The sequence below is a fragment of the Camelus bactrianus genome, chromosome 13 (genome assembly GCF_048773025.1).
Source record: "Camelus bactrianus isolate YW-2024 breed Bactrian camel chromosome 13, ASM4877302v1, whole genome shotgun sequence".
Lineage (NCBI taxonomy): Eukaryota > Metazoa > Chordata > Mammalia > Artiodactyla > Camelidae > Camelus > Camelus bactrianus.
The window spans coordinates 67,270,859-67,285,632 of record NC_133551.1 but is presented as its reverse complement, the minus strand read 5'-3'; the positions used below and the strand labels follow the sequence as shown (position 1 = coordinate 67,285,632).

The window sequence follows — 14,774 nt, the reverse complement described above, 5'->3', positions numbered from 1 at the left end:
GCTCTCTGACATAAATTCACGCTCTGTGTTTCCAGTCTCTGAAATGCAGCTCAGATCAAGTCACTGCACTTGCTCGAAGCCTTCAGTGGCTCCCCACTGCTCTCAGGACAAAGAAGGAAAACTCACAGCCAGCGGTGGGCTGGTAAAGCTGCTCTCTGGGGTCTGGGGCAGAGGAAGGAAACAAACGAATAAGCCCGGATTTGCAGTGGCGGCTGATTTCGGTGGTGTGAAGACGCCCACGGTGGCCTGTTCCAAGCTAGCAGCAGTTTAACAACTGGTTTACAAAATTCCCAGATATGTTATAATCGTTCTCATGAGCTGGTATGAACGAGCCCCAGCACACGGGGGGACCCACTGTCAGCCACCCGTCTGTGCCCTGCACATCTTCCCAGCCCCACCGGGTACCCCTCTCTTTGCCCTCCCGCCGCAACAGCCTACTTCCCATCCCCCTGCCCTAAGTCAGCCCGTCATGAGGGCTTTGCACATGCTGTTCCCTCCACCTGCCACACCTGTCCTCTGCCTACTGTTGCTTCCTCAGGTCACAGCACAGGGTCACTCCCTCAGGCTTGGACAAGTGCCTTTACACTCTGCCTCACCTCCTTGTAGCAAATGCACTGAGCGCAGTCAACCATGCGATCTCTCAACCCATGTTCGTCTTCCCCTCCGCGCTGTAAGCCCCAAGAGGCAAAGCCCTTGTCTGGACGCCCAGCAGGGACATCATTCTCACTGTCCAGTGACCACTCCTGGAAGCATGCAACATTTGTCCCCCACCTCAGCACCTGGCATGGGACCTGGCCCGTGGTAGGTAATCAGTGAACTCTTTTCAGAACCTTCCAGTTAAGCCTTTGTCTTCCTGTGCTTCCCTTTTGGGTAGCTCCTCCCACCTCCATCGAAGTGGTGGCCGCTGACACACCAGCCCCCTTCAGCCGCTACCAAGCCCAGAACTTCACGCTGGTCTGCATCGTGTCCGGAGGGAAACCAGCACCCATGGTGAGTGCCCCCGAGTGGTCCCTCCTCATCCCTGCCAGGCCACCCTCCTTTGTGGCTTGGCCAGCTGCCCATGTCTCTGTGGTGCTCACTCTGCAGAGTGAAGGCAAGAGGCACGGTCTGCATAAGTGAACTCTGCCCCATCTGCCGTGGTCTGACCACGTCCACTCATCTGACCTGCTCACGCATGCCTGGGTCTCTTGCTCCCAGTCCCCCAGTGCTGAGAACTCCCACTTCTCCTGGACCCTGGAGTCCTACAACTGCACAGGCGGGTGGGCTTCAAGGGGACCCTGCATCGAGCACACTTCTATCCCAGTTATGGAACAGACTGGAGACCAACGAGGCCTGGGAAGGGAAGGGTCGTGGAGAGTCACCCACTCGGTTTTTGACAGACCTGGGACTCAAGGTCACGTCTTCCAGCTCTCATTCCACTTCCTTCCACTGGAAGGAAGGAAGGAGAGAAAGAAGGGAGGGAGGGAGGAAGGAAGGAAGGGAAAAAGGATGGGAGAGAGGGAAGAGGGACCATACCTCTTTTGGCCAACTCCTTATTAGACCCACCCTTAACCTTAACCTCAAACATTTAAGCTCTGAGATCTGTTATGTCCAGCTCATGAGTCATTGTCATGGCTGCTTCAAGGGGCGGGGGTAGGATGTGAGAACATATGGAGAGCTGGATTCTAACCCCTAATGTCACACGTGCTGAATGACCTTGAGCAGGACCATCTCCCCTCTGCTTCTCAGGTTCAATAAAGAGCTTTGCGGCATGGACAATATTACTGTTTTTCCACTTTCTGTGAAGCAGCAGGACCTGTTTGGTCTAAATGAGATACACAGAAGCCCCAGGTGTAAAACATTTAAAAGGGAAGGAAGGGCACGTTGCCCTAACTGATCCCTGAGGCACCGCTTGGAACCCTTAGGGTTCTCTGAACCGATATTGAGAACCTATGGGCTACGTGCTCTGAAAGCCCCTTCCAATTTGACCTTGTATGAGACTGTGAGTCTGGTCTCTGTGAGTTTCATACATCACTAGGATTAGTGAGCAGTGGAGCTGGAGCCATGGGTAGGGGGGATTAGAGTTCAAGGTGGAGGGGCAAGGGCTCTCCTCTTCCAGACCCTGACGGTCTCACAGACACGGTCCAGTGGGGTGACCTTGGGACCTGGGCCAGCCTCACCACAGGATCTAGGCCTCGGGAGACCTAGCCACCCAGGACAGGGCTAAGCAGAGCCAAGACAGCACGAAGCAGGCAAGCAGAGCGCAGGTGGGCAGCACCAGGGGTGCAGAGGCAGGCCTTCGATGGGGCTCCTTCCCTCCACCTCCACCTCACAGTTCCGAGGAGACAGACCACAAAGCAGCTTCAAGGGCAGCGATGGCTGAGAGCAGAACATGGTCCCCAGATTTTCCCTTTGGAGCCCATAAGCAGCTCTGACCTCCCTAAAATCAGACAAGCTGGTCTTTTTCCCCCGAGAAAAACTCCTTTTCTGGAGGGCACAAAGAAAGTCACAGCTCTGAGGCTGCAGGAAGACCCCCACCCCACAGAGCTCCCCGCTGCCCAGCCTGCCTGCTCCCGCCACTTAAGACAGGAAATACAATATTCCAATAACTTATATGTAAAAGGCATATATATATATATATATATATATACACACACATATATATATAAAAGGTCCTCATCTCCCCACGTTTCAGGCACCTTACGTTTGCCTGGGACGTCAGAACTTGAAAGAATTCTTTGATATAAATTACAAACCTGCTTTTGAAGCACTTTTCAAAAAAAAAAAAAGAAAGAAAAAGAAAACCCCAAAGCAGGCTATTATGTGCATAAGAGATTCTTCGTTGGAGCTATAAACTCTGACAGATCCGGCACATCCTGCATTTAATTCACCCACCCCCCACCCTGTCTGCCTTCCCCCACATCCTCTGTCTCCCTTTCCCCACCGGCACCAGCATCCCCAGAGATGCTTCCTGGCCTCCTCTCTCCCCGTCTCCCATTGATTTATTTATCTGATTTATTAAAAAATACACCCAAACCCCACGGGCCTCTGGGCGTATGTACCAAAATAAAAAGACAGCAAATTAAATTAAATGCCGCCTCTCAAAACTTGAATTCCCCATTAGCAGAGAAAGCGAGAAGACACTGGCTTTCGCCTCATCCCACACCTAGCTCCCTCCCACACATGCACCTGCTTCCTGCCTTCTGGCTCCAAAACATCTAAGATGTGTACACACACAGCGCTCCTCTCCTCCTCCTCCTTCTGGCATCTCCAGTGCCCCTCTCACCTGCCTGCTCTCCCCAGATGGGCACGGACCAGCCCCTGGGAGCCCAGGTGGCTGCTAGGGCTGTGTCCAGGGTCCTTTCTCTGCACACTGTTTCTAAGCATCCAAGCCTCGTGGTGTAGGTGTTCTTATTCCCCTTTACAAGTAAGGAAACGGAGGGGCAAAGAGGCTCACTGGCTCGTAAGTGATGGAGGTTGGCTCAGGTGTCCCTGCTGAAGCGAGCTGACTCACAGTGCTCGGGGTGCTGGAGGGAAAGGGTCAGAGAGGGGTCCATCTGGAAGGCCACCAGGAGGAGGCTTCTCAAGGACTGGCCTCTTGTGGCCAGTTCCTCTGAGAGCCCACTGGGAGGTCCAGGTCATTGGCACAAAATCTTTTCCCACACCCTCCTTGCAATTTCAGGTTTATTTCAAACGAGATGGGGAACCAATCGATGCCGTGCCCCTGTCAGAGCCGCCAGCTGCTAGCTCTGGCCCCCTCCAGGACAGCAGGCCCTTCCGCAGCCTCCTGCACCGTGACCTGGACGACACCAAGATGCAGAGGTCACTGTCCCTGCTGGACGCTGAGAACCGTGGTGGGCGTCCCTACACAGAGCGCCCCTCCCGGGGTCTGACCCCGGATCCCAGCATCCTCCTCCAGCCAACCACCGAGAACATCCCAGAGACGGTGGTGAGCCGCGAGTTCCCCCGCTGGGTCCACAGCTCCGAGCCCATCTACTTCCTGCGCCACAGCCACAGCCCTGGCAGTGATGGCACCGTGGAGGTGCGCGCCCTTCTCACCTGGACGCTCAATCCGCAGATCGACAACGAGGCCCTCTTCAGCTGTGAGGTCAAGCACCCAGCGCTGTCGATGCCCATGCAGGCAGAGGTCACGCTGGGTGAGGCTTGGTGGAAGCCACTCTGCAGGCCTCCTGCAGAGAAGGGTGGTGGGGAGCCTTGGAATAGGGCCGGCTGCTGGCCACCGTGGAGACGGGCGGGAGATGGAGCGAGCCAGGGTCAGGGTCAGGCACGGAGGTCAGAGTCGGAGTACGGAGATTTGCCGAGCTGAGTTGGAGGACGTGGGAGGGTATAGGGAGGTCACAGGAATTTGGTCCAGCAGGATCAAGAATTCGAAGTCATAGAAGTTTGCTAGTTCGGTGTCAGAAATACAGGAGGTTTTCAAGATTGAAAACACGAGTCATAGGGAAGTATGCTTGGTGAGCGAAGAACATGTAAGAATTGGGACTCTTAAGGGAGGGTGGCTGGGTCAGGTCAGGGCAAGGCCAGGGAACCCTGGGGACATGGGAGGTGACCAGGAGGTTTTCTCCATTGAATAAGAGGCCCGTGAGCTTACCAGGTAAGGATCATGACCATGGCAGGTCGGAGCTCACTGGATCAGGGTCAGGAGTCCTGAAGGTTAAAGGGAGCTTTCCCGGGTTGGGGGGGGGGAATATATAGGGTGTGGAGGGTACTGCTATGGCTTACATTTTTAAGTATAATGGAAAGTACCCTGTCATCTGCGGGAATGTGGGACATGGGCACAACCAGGAAGCTGGAGGCTCAGGGCCAGCTCAGCCAGAGAATCCAATCCCCGGCTGGGACCTGGTTCCTTCTCCCACAGACCACCAACTCTGCTTGTCTCCAGAGCACTTCCTTAAGATCTGGTTTGTTCCCCCTTGTACATCTCCTCCCAGCTGAGTAGAGGGAGGGACCAGGGATGTGTGGAATCTTGTCTACCAGAAATAGGAGACTCTTTGAGCCAGGGTTTGTGCTGACTGGGAGGGGAAGGGGTGTAGAGCAGGGAGATGGACACCCTGACCCTGTACTGGTCCTCTCTGCCACAACGCCCTGGGCCTCAGTCTGCAGTACCCAGCAGTTCATCCCTGGGCTTGTCCTTTGCGTCTCCTGCAGTGATGACAGTCTACACAGAAGTATCCACAGCCCCTAACGTAGGCGCCTCATGACCAAGGACAGATAACAGCGACTGACAGCGCTGAGGGTTGGGACCACAGCCTGTGTTAGGGAGGTCCAAAGGGCGTCTCTGTTTTTAGCCAGTCTACCAAAAACCCAGCACCAACTTGACACCAAACACCAAGAGGAAGGATGTCCTGTACATGTAACACCTCCCATGAGTCAGCAACATGTGCAAGGATTCTCTCATTCATTCCACACAAGCAGGAGTTTACTAGGCAATCCCATTTTACAGATGAGCAAAAGTAAGGCTCAGTTTGGTGGAGTCCCTTTCCTTGAGTCACCAACTTAAAACTAGAAGATCTGAAATTTCCAGCCAGGCCTATTGGCTGAAAACCCTCTCCACTTCCCCCAGTGCCGACCATGGAACTCACCAGCCCCAGGAACAGGCACCCTCAGTTGGCTAAGGGATGAGTTCTCTAAAGACCCATTAAAATAGCCCTTTGATTCTCAGAGGCCACTTGCCCACAGAGAAAATAATAGTAAGGGCTAACATTTACTGAATACCTACTATATACCGTGGACTGTTGCTTTTTTTCTTATTAACCCAATTGGTAACCCAACCACCCAGTTGGTAATCCTCATGGTCACTCAATGAAGCCGGCATTTTTAGTATCCCATATCACAGATGAGGCAATTAAGCCCCAGGGAGGTTAAGTAAGTTGCCCGAGGTAAGTGAGGGAGGATTCAAAAGTCCTGGTGTGGTGTCTTGTCCTTAGCCGCCACTCACCATTGTCATGGCGCCTGCTCCCTGAGCACCATTTACTCATCATTCTGTAAACATTCCACAAGCACCCTGTACAGCCAGGTCCTGTGCCAGGTGCTGGGACCTTCTCCACCCAGAGCCTGCCTGGACCCCTCTCTCAGCCCTCCCACCTCGGCAGCCCGACCCATTCTCTGGACCCTCCATCCTTCCCAGAGTTCCTTCCTGCTTTTGAACCTCCCTGTCCCCAGGGTACAGTCTGCTTCCAAGTTGAGCGACAGAGCAGCCTCAGTCCTTCAGTGGGATGATTGGCCCATGAAGATCACCCCCAGCCTCTCTTGCCCAAGCTTCAGCTTCCCATGGGATGGCTTCCTGCCCCACCCCCACCAAAAATGAGAAAGATGAGACCAGACAAGAACGTCTGAGTGCGGGAAAGGGGAGAAAAGCAATAGGGCATGGTATACATGCCAGGGAGGCGTGCCCCGACCCTTTTGGTCCTGACCTTTAAAGCCCTGATCAGATGATTGGATTCTGTGCTCCCTCGTGTCCACTTCTGTTCTCCACCCTGGTTGATCTAAAATATAAATCCAGTCACAACATCCAAAACCCTCCAATGGTAGACAAATAGATTAATGGAACAAAAGAGAGTCCAGAAATAGACCCACATATAGAGAATCAAATGATTTTGGACAAAGGTCCCTAGGCTACTCAATGGGGAAAGAGAACTCTTCTTAACATATGGCCCTAGAACTACTGGATAGGCTTAAGGAAAAAGTGAACTTGACCCCCTACCTTGCACACACACAAGAATTCATCTGAGATGAATCACAGACCTAAATATTAAACCTAGTGTCATAAAACTTCCAGAGCAAAACACAAGAATACATCTTTGCCACATTGAGGTAGGCAAAGATTTCTTAAAGAGGTCACAAAAAGCACTAAATGCAAAATTGAAAATTGGTGACTTAATCAACATTCAAATCTTCTGCTCTGAAAATACTTTGAAGAAAATGAAATGGGGTGAAATGAAAAAGCACACTACAGACAGAGAAAATTCTCTCAATACAGATATATGATGAAGGAGTTGAATCCAGAATATATAAAGAGCTATGACAGATCAATAATGACAAGGCAAGTCAAATTTTTAAAAGAGAGGATATACAAATGGCCAATTAGTGTATAAAAATGTGTATAGCATCATTAGGGAACTGAAGACTAAAACCTCAGCAGGATAGCATTTCATAACCACTAGAATACCTAAAATGGAAAAGACTGCCAACAGCAAGTGTTGGCAAGGATGTGGAACAATCAGAACCCTTGTGCAGTGCTGGGAGTACAAAATAGTACTACTGCTTTTGAAAACTGGCAGCTTCTTACAAAGATAAAAATACCCCTCCCTACTCTATGACCCAACAATTTCACTCCTAAGTACTTACCCAAGAGAAATGAAAACATATGTCCACAAAGACTTGAACATGAATGTTCAGTGTTGCTTTATCCATAACAACAGCAACAACAAAAACTGTAAAAAACCCAAACATCCATAATTAGGAAACTGGATGAACAAATTTGTGGTATATTTATATAATGAATTACTTCTCATCAGTATAGGTGAATGAACTACTAATACACCAACAACATGGTCGAAGCTCAGAAACATCGTGCTGAGTGAAAGTAGCCAGCTGAGTACACACTGCATTCAATTTATATTAACTCCTAGAACACAAAACAAACCTCTGGGGATAGAAATCAGAACAGTGTTTACCTATGGAGAGTGGCAATTGACTGGAAGGAGGCATCAGGGTGCCTTCGAAAGGAAGGGAATATTCTAAAATTTGATGGAGACACTGGTTATGCAGGTGTTCACTTTTATTAAGATTTGTCAAACTGTATTCTTAAGAACAGTGCATTTCCCTTATGTGAGTTTTGTCACGATTCAAAAATATGTGAAAGTCAGAACAAAACCAAACAACCCACTAGACTGCCATCACGTTTAAAATTAAATCTCCGTGGTGCTCATCCATCATGCTCTGCTCCATCTACTCCAGCCACGGGGTTCGGCTTACTCCTCCTTGAATACACCCAGCTCAGGCCCACCTCTGTGACTTTGCACTGTCCTTCCTTTCTGCCTAGCATAATCTTATCCCAGATAGTCTCAAGCCCTCCTTCACTCAAGTCTCTGCTCAAATCTCCTACTCAGAGAGTCCTATCTCAGCTTCTTCCTCCTGGACCCATTAGCTCCTTACCTTGCTTTGAATTCTGACATTGCATGTAGCTCCACTTACAAGTATATTAAATATTTTCCTATTGCCTGGATCCTCCTCTAGAATTTAAGTCACATGTGGGCACGGTCTTGATCTGCCTTGTTCACATGATACAGGGCTCAGAGCAATCCCTAACTATAAATTAACAAACACTTCTTTAATAGTCAACCAATTAATACTTTTCTGAGCTGATGTGAAGATTAAACAACACAGTGCATACAAAGAGCTTAGCATAGTGCCAGAGTAAGTACTCAGTAAATATAAACTACTGTTGTTATTCATTATTGTATCCCCAGCATAATGACTGACACAGATTAGGTGCACAGTAAAGAACTAGATGGTTAGAGCAGATGAATGAATGAATGGGTGGGTGGGTGGATGGGATAGTAGGCTTATGGGTAGGTGGATGAATGATGGATGGATAAATGGATGGATGGATGGATACACGGGCAGATGGATGGAGGGAAGCATGGATGGGTGGAAGGGTGGATGGATGCATGGATGGATGGATGGATGGATGGATGGATGGATGGACGGACGGATGGATGGATGGACGGACGGATGGATGGATGGATTGGTAAATGGGTGGATGGATGGATGGGTGGGTGAATGAATGGACTGATAGATGGATAAGTGAGTGGATGAGTGAGTGGATGAGTGGGTAGGCAGGTGAGTGGTTGTCTCAGCGAACACCCAGAATTCCTGACGTGGGGTGCCTAAAGGAGCTTTTCCAGGATATTTCACAGGGCTGTTCTTGCAGAAATGCTCAGGAGATGACAGAGAGCAGTTACATAATCGGGATCTTTCATGTTGCCCTGAGCAGATGGACACCACGTTTCACACTTTCATCTTATATCTCTCCCCCATTGTCATTTTCAGAGCAACTCCTCAAATAGTAGGATAACAACCTATTCTCCCCATTTACGGGTGAGAAAACTGAGACCCAACAAGTCACACAACCGAAGAGTAGAAGACTATCCCTCAGTCCTGAGTCTCCTGACTCCCATTCTCTCCATATGTCCAGGGGTTGAGAGGAGTGATGTCCCAGGGGCTGAGAATCTTCCTTCAGATACTTTCAGTGATGTGCTTTGGAAACAAGAAAGGGAGCCAGGGCTTGACTTCCAAGAGCTGCTAATGGGTGTAGTTGTGATGGTGGAAGTGTGAGGGTGATGGCAGCTCAGGGCAGCAGGGGAGAGATCTGGCTGCCCAAGTGGAAGAAGTCATCTAACGCTCCCATCCTCCACTCCCGGTTCCAAACTTCCCTCTGAAGACCTACGTGCCATCAGGTCCTGCTCCTGCCACTTCTCTGCTGTGTGGCCTTAGGCAAGCCACTGCCCTCCTGAGGGCCAATCTAATGCCTGCAAAGTGGGTTTCATGGCAACCTGCCTTGTAAGCACCAGGGTGGGTGTGACAGTCCTAGAACGAGGTCTAGTGCATGTTAGGCATCTGATAAATGTTGGTTCCCTCCTTTCGGGCCCAGATTGGCCTGAAGGGAGTAGATGGGGACTTTAGGAACCAGGGCAGGGAGAGGGTATAGCTCAGTGGTAGAGTGTGTGCTTAGCGTGCACAAGGTTCTAGGTTCAATCCCCAGTATCTCCATTATAATAAATGAGTAAATAAATAAACCTAATTACCTCCCCCAAACAAAAACAAACAAACAAACAAAACAGAAACCAGAGCAGTGAGGAATCTGACCTAGGAGGGAAAGTTGTCTGCCCTTGTCCTCCCGTTCATGCCTCTGCCAGACAGGGATGCCCTTCCTCGCCCCCTGCTGGCTGCCGTGGGACGGTGCCATCCCAGCAGGACGAAAAGAGCAGACAAAATAACCCAGCACCAGATCTTCCTATGAAGCGCTTCCCACCTGCAAAGGGGCCTTCACAGCACTTGAGAGTTAATTAAAAAGGCGAGAAAGTTACTTGACTCCCCTAAACCTTCATCTCCTTACGGGGACAATCTTAAGAGGTTGGAAGTTGAAATGAGATCACACATAAGGCACTTAACATAGTGCCTGGCACTCAGTGCACAAGGAACAAATGTCATCTCCTGGTGTTCCTAACAAGTGAGGAGGGTGGGCGAGGGCTGCCATGGCTGTTCCCACTTTGCACGTGGGGAGAGCCAGGTGCGATGACTGGTTCAGGGGCACACAGATTAGACTAGACTAGAGCTCGCGCTCCTCCTCCCGGGCCAGCGCTCATTCTTCACGTGGGAGGAAGCAGCAGCGGACGCCTCCTTCCCCTCCCCCTCCCCACTCCCGCCCCCGCCGCCATGCCCTCCCCTCCTGCCGGCTGGGCTCTTCCCACGGATGCTTCCCTCTGCCGCACGTGGCGCTTCAGATGTCTCGCTCGTGGTTTAATGAATAGTCCTTTGGTTTCATTCTCAGAGGATGAAGTTGGCCGTGCCCGGGGGATCCCCCACATCTGCCAGCTGCTGCAGTTTCTGCTCTGAGAGTTCTGAGTGGGAAAGAGAGGCCCGGGGAGAAGTCGGGGCAGGTGGGAGGATCCCAGGTCAGCCCCAGGGCCTGGGACCAAGCTTTTCTCCTGAAGCCACCCCTGCACGATGTTTACAGAGAGTGAACATGGCACTCCCATCAAAACCCCATCATTTCCTTCTTCCCCAGCCCGGGAAGCTCTACAGGGTCTGGCCCAACCCCTACCCCCTTTACCCCTGACCTTCCAACTCAGCGCCATGCGCTGGCTGTTCCCTCTGCCTGGAACTCGCCTCGTGAGCCTCATCTCGGCTGAAACGCCAGCTCCTTGGAAGAGACACTCAGACGCCGTCTCACCCCTGGTCTGATTCTCTGCATGTGCTTTATCTCTCTGATAGACTCTTCTCCGTGTGCTTGTTTGTCTGGAAAAGCTAGAAATGTCTCCCTAACTAGGGTGTAAGCTCATGTTTGCAGGCATGTGTCTCCATCACCACCATGTCCCCAGCCCTGTCCCAAAGGCTGTCACATGGTTGGCTCAATAATTACTTGTTGAATGAATGAATGAATGAATGAACTAGCAAAAAGAACCCCCACCCAAAAGTCAGCTACAGGAGAAACCGGCTCTGTGGGTGACCTTGGATAAGCCTCTTCGTTACCCCTGGACCTCGGTTTCCCAATCTGAAACCCGAGAGGATGACTGAGTGGTCCCAGCAGGGATCCTTCATCCCTGATATCCTCTCGTTCACAGGAGGGCATCGCCCTTGGGCATCTTGTCTCCCAAGCTCAGAGACGTTAAAGGGCTTAAAAGAAGTGGTACAAGGAGGTGAGGAAGAGAGGCAGGGAGGCACAGGCGAGGCCCAAGGAAGGAGATGGTTCACCCACCTGTGGCCACCCTCCACCCACCTTCAACCCAGAGATTCCAGAAAACCCCACTGGGCAGATTAACCTGGTAGAAGGAACACCAGAGCAGGAGTGATGAGATCAGAAATTTGGTCCAAGTTCTTCTTCACTGTGTGACCTTTGGCAAGTTACTTCCCCTCTCTGGGCCACAATTAACTCAGCTGTACAGTGGGGATTGGTAGAACCCCACCCCGTAGGAGTTTAGTGCGGGTGGGATTTGGGTGCTTTGAGCTGTAGCAGCTGCTGGAGCAGACTTTTTCCCATTAGCAGCTGGGTTGTTACCTGGACAGCACCTCCTCTGGGTGTCCCTGACTCCACCGTCCCCTGGGCTTCTCTGATCTGACCCCTTGTCACACCAGCTCATGCCTGTCTTTTGTTCCCGCTGAGAGTGAACCCCACAAGGGCAGGGACTGTGTGCTGTGCACCGATAGACGTCCAGGTCCCAGGCAGGGCTTGGGAAATGTGTGTGAGTGAATGCCGGCATGAGTGAATAAAAGAGGGTCCTGGAAATGGACTGGAACTTTCTCTTCCATTTCCCCATTTCTGTGTCTGGGATTTTTTTTTTTCACCCATTTTTATTTCTATATGAAAGTCATGACTGTACCTTTTTCTGAAAATTATCTTTTAGCAAACTGAAGGACTTCAGGGCTGTGAATAGAGGCCGGCTCACACTCCTGGGGTCTTCACACCCTCCCTGGGTCCAGAACACAGTCTCTCAGCACTGAGGGCTTCCTAAGGTCTCCTCTGCCCGCCTTCAGCTCCCCTCCCTGTTCTCCACTTGCTGGTTCCAGGCGCCACCCTGGCTTTCCTACTAATGGGATTTGTAGCCAGCTGTGCGGGCCTAGGCTGGGGTTCGCTTACCCCCAGCTCCCGTGTAAATGCACACCTCTCTGACCTGGCCTTCCTCTCCCTACAGTTGCCCCCAAAGGACCCAAAATCATGATGACACCCAGCAGAGCCCGGGTCGGGGACACAGTGAGGATTCTGGTCCATGGATTTCAGGTCAGCCTGTCTCTGAGCATCTGCGAGGGTGGTAGCAGGTGGTCAGGGGACCAGTGGGGCATCAGCATCCCTGGCTACCTGCTCTGAGGTCCTCGCCTTGACCTCCAGCAGAGCCAGCCGGCCTCAGTCTCCTAATTCGTGTAATGGCAGAATCCACTTCCACGGGGAATGGCACGAGGTCCACACGTGGCTTTACTGACCTACCTAGAACTCAGAGCAGACACAGCATGTGGATCTGACGTTCCTTCCAGCCCTAGCATCCTTTCCATCCTGGGGTTCCGGGCAGCCACACCTGACCCATTATGAAAAATGTGTTGCCCGATCGTTTCTGGCCCCTTCCTGCTCTGGCGGAACGGTTCCTCCCATGACCCGATTCTCCCCTGCTCCGGCCTGCAGAACGAAGTCTTCCCGGAGCCCATGTTCACATGGACGCGAGTGGGGAGCCGCCTCCTGGACGGCAGCGCTGAGTTTGATGGGAAGGAGCTGGTCCTGGAGCGGGTTCCCGCTGAACTCAACGGCTCCATGTACCGCTGCATGGCCCAGAACCCGCTGGGCTCCACCGACACGCACACCCGGCTCATCGTGTTCGGTACGCTGCGCCCGGCTGGGGATTGGGAGGACTCTCCGGGAGCAGGCCCCGGCTGGAGCTGCCTCAAGGAGAAGGGGGCAGCAAGGGCCCGAGTCCCCCAGATTTGCCCTGAGAGGGTGTCCCACAGGGATTAAAATTATAACGGCTTTGGAGCTAGAGAGCCCTGGATTCAAATCCTAGATCCACCGGTTAGCGCTTGGGGCAAACTGCTTAACCTCCCTCAGTTTCTCCATCTGTGGAGTGGGGCTGATACTGTCCAGCCCACAGAGGTTGTGTGGCTGCCCTGGGAGGGTGCACATGTTGTCACCACAGGCGCTGGGTGAGGGGGCTCCTTGGCCGATTCCACGTGCTCTAGTTCTCTTTCTGTTCTTCCCAACAGAAAACCCAAATATTCCAAGAGGAACGGAGGACTCCAATGGTAAGCCTCCACTCAGGAGCTTCTAGCTTCAAAGTTTGAGTCCTCCGAATGGCCCCTTGGCACACCCCTGCCCCTCCCTCACACTTCAGGCTGGTGATTGTCCTTTAGCTGGGGAACGTCTGCGTCACAGGTCAGGAGTGGACACAGAAGCAGTTTAGGGGGGACTCAGCACCCCAAGGCAGCTGGCAAGGATTTCTAGACTCTCAGAGAGCTCAGCTGCCATGGCCCCGAGAGGGTGTGTCCAGCATCGACCGTGGGGTTGTGTTCCGGGGCCCTTGACTACTTCATAGGATGCTGGGGCCCTTTATCCTGCCCTCCGTGGGCTGCCCCTGACCTGAGCACCACCCCATGCGGCACAGACACTACTCCCAGGCCTGCCAGTCCTCCCTCCCACGCTAAGCCAGTCTCACCATTCACAGTGGAGGACCCCGACCCTGAGTCCCTGTTGGAGGGTCTGGATGGCCCCCAGGGAGCCTGACCTCCCAGCCGGCCTGGGACATGGAAGGGATCAAGCACAGTTAGGTGGGACAGATGGCAGAGCTGGGATTTGAACCCAGCGCTTCCTAACACTGCAGCCCGGACTCTTCCCCGGGGCCTCCGAGGTTCTGCCCCCAGGCGCCACGCCCCTCCGTGCCGGTCAGAAAGCAGGGCGGATGGGTCACAAGCCCTGACACTGCTTCCCATGCAGGTTCCACGTCTGGCCCTGCTGGCGTCTGGCTCACCTTGGTGCTCACCCTGACAGTGGTCCTGGAGCTGACGTGAAGGCCCGGCCCCACTCCCCCAACTCCATCCGGCACTGACATCTCTGCCATCGGTTTTCATTTCTTTTCTAAACTATTTCCAGTCTTGTTCTTAGTCTCTTTCTGTCCGTGTCTTGGCTTCTTCGGTCAGTTTAATTAAAACAGAACAATTTTCCCCACCTTGGTCTGGGGCTTTGTATCCTTCCTGTGTTCTATGGCAGCAACTGGAACCCCCAGGCATGCAGTCTTGGGACAGGCCCTGAAGGGAGTCATGAGGAACATGCAGGGCATCCTCTTCCCTGGATGAGGGATGGAAGTGCAGCTCCTTGTCTCACCCAAATCCAGGGGTAGGCCTCTACTCAGGAAATCCATGTTTCCTTAGGGCCAAACATAACAGTCAGCTCTTGCCACAATAATGCTGCATAACAAGCCAACTCAAATCTCAGTGGCATGCAACAACAAGCATTTATAATTATGTTCATGGTCAAGATGAAGGGGTTTAGCTGACCTAGTCTGGGCTCAATT

General features: G+C 52.2%; 1 protein-coding gene across 1 annotated transcript in view; it reads left to right on the top strand.

Annotated features, from left to right (window-relative positions):
- Positions 1 to 14,419, top strand: part of IGSF21 (immunoglobin superfamily member 21) — a 234,730-nt gene extending 220,311 nt beyond the window's left edge. The window contains exons 5-10 of the mRNA XM_074377821.1: positions 875 to 990; positions 3,662 to 4,136; positions 12,417 to 12,502; positions 12,899 to 13,091; positions 13,471 to 13,509; positions 14,198 to 14,419. Of these exons, the coding sequence (XP_074233922.1) occupies positions 875 to 990; positions 3,662 to 4,136; positions 12,417 to 12,502; positions 12,899 to 13,091; positions 13,471 to 13,509; positions 14,198 to 14,271 (983 nt within the window). The 3' untranslated portion in view covers positions 14,272 to 14,419. The remainder of the gene's footprint in view (positions 1 to 874; positions 991 to 3,661; positions 4,137 to 12,416; positions 12,503 to 12,898; positions 13,092 to 13,470; positions 13,510 to 14,197) is intronic.
- The last annotated feature ends 355 nt before the right edge of the window (positions 14,420 to 14,774 follow it).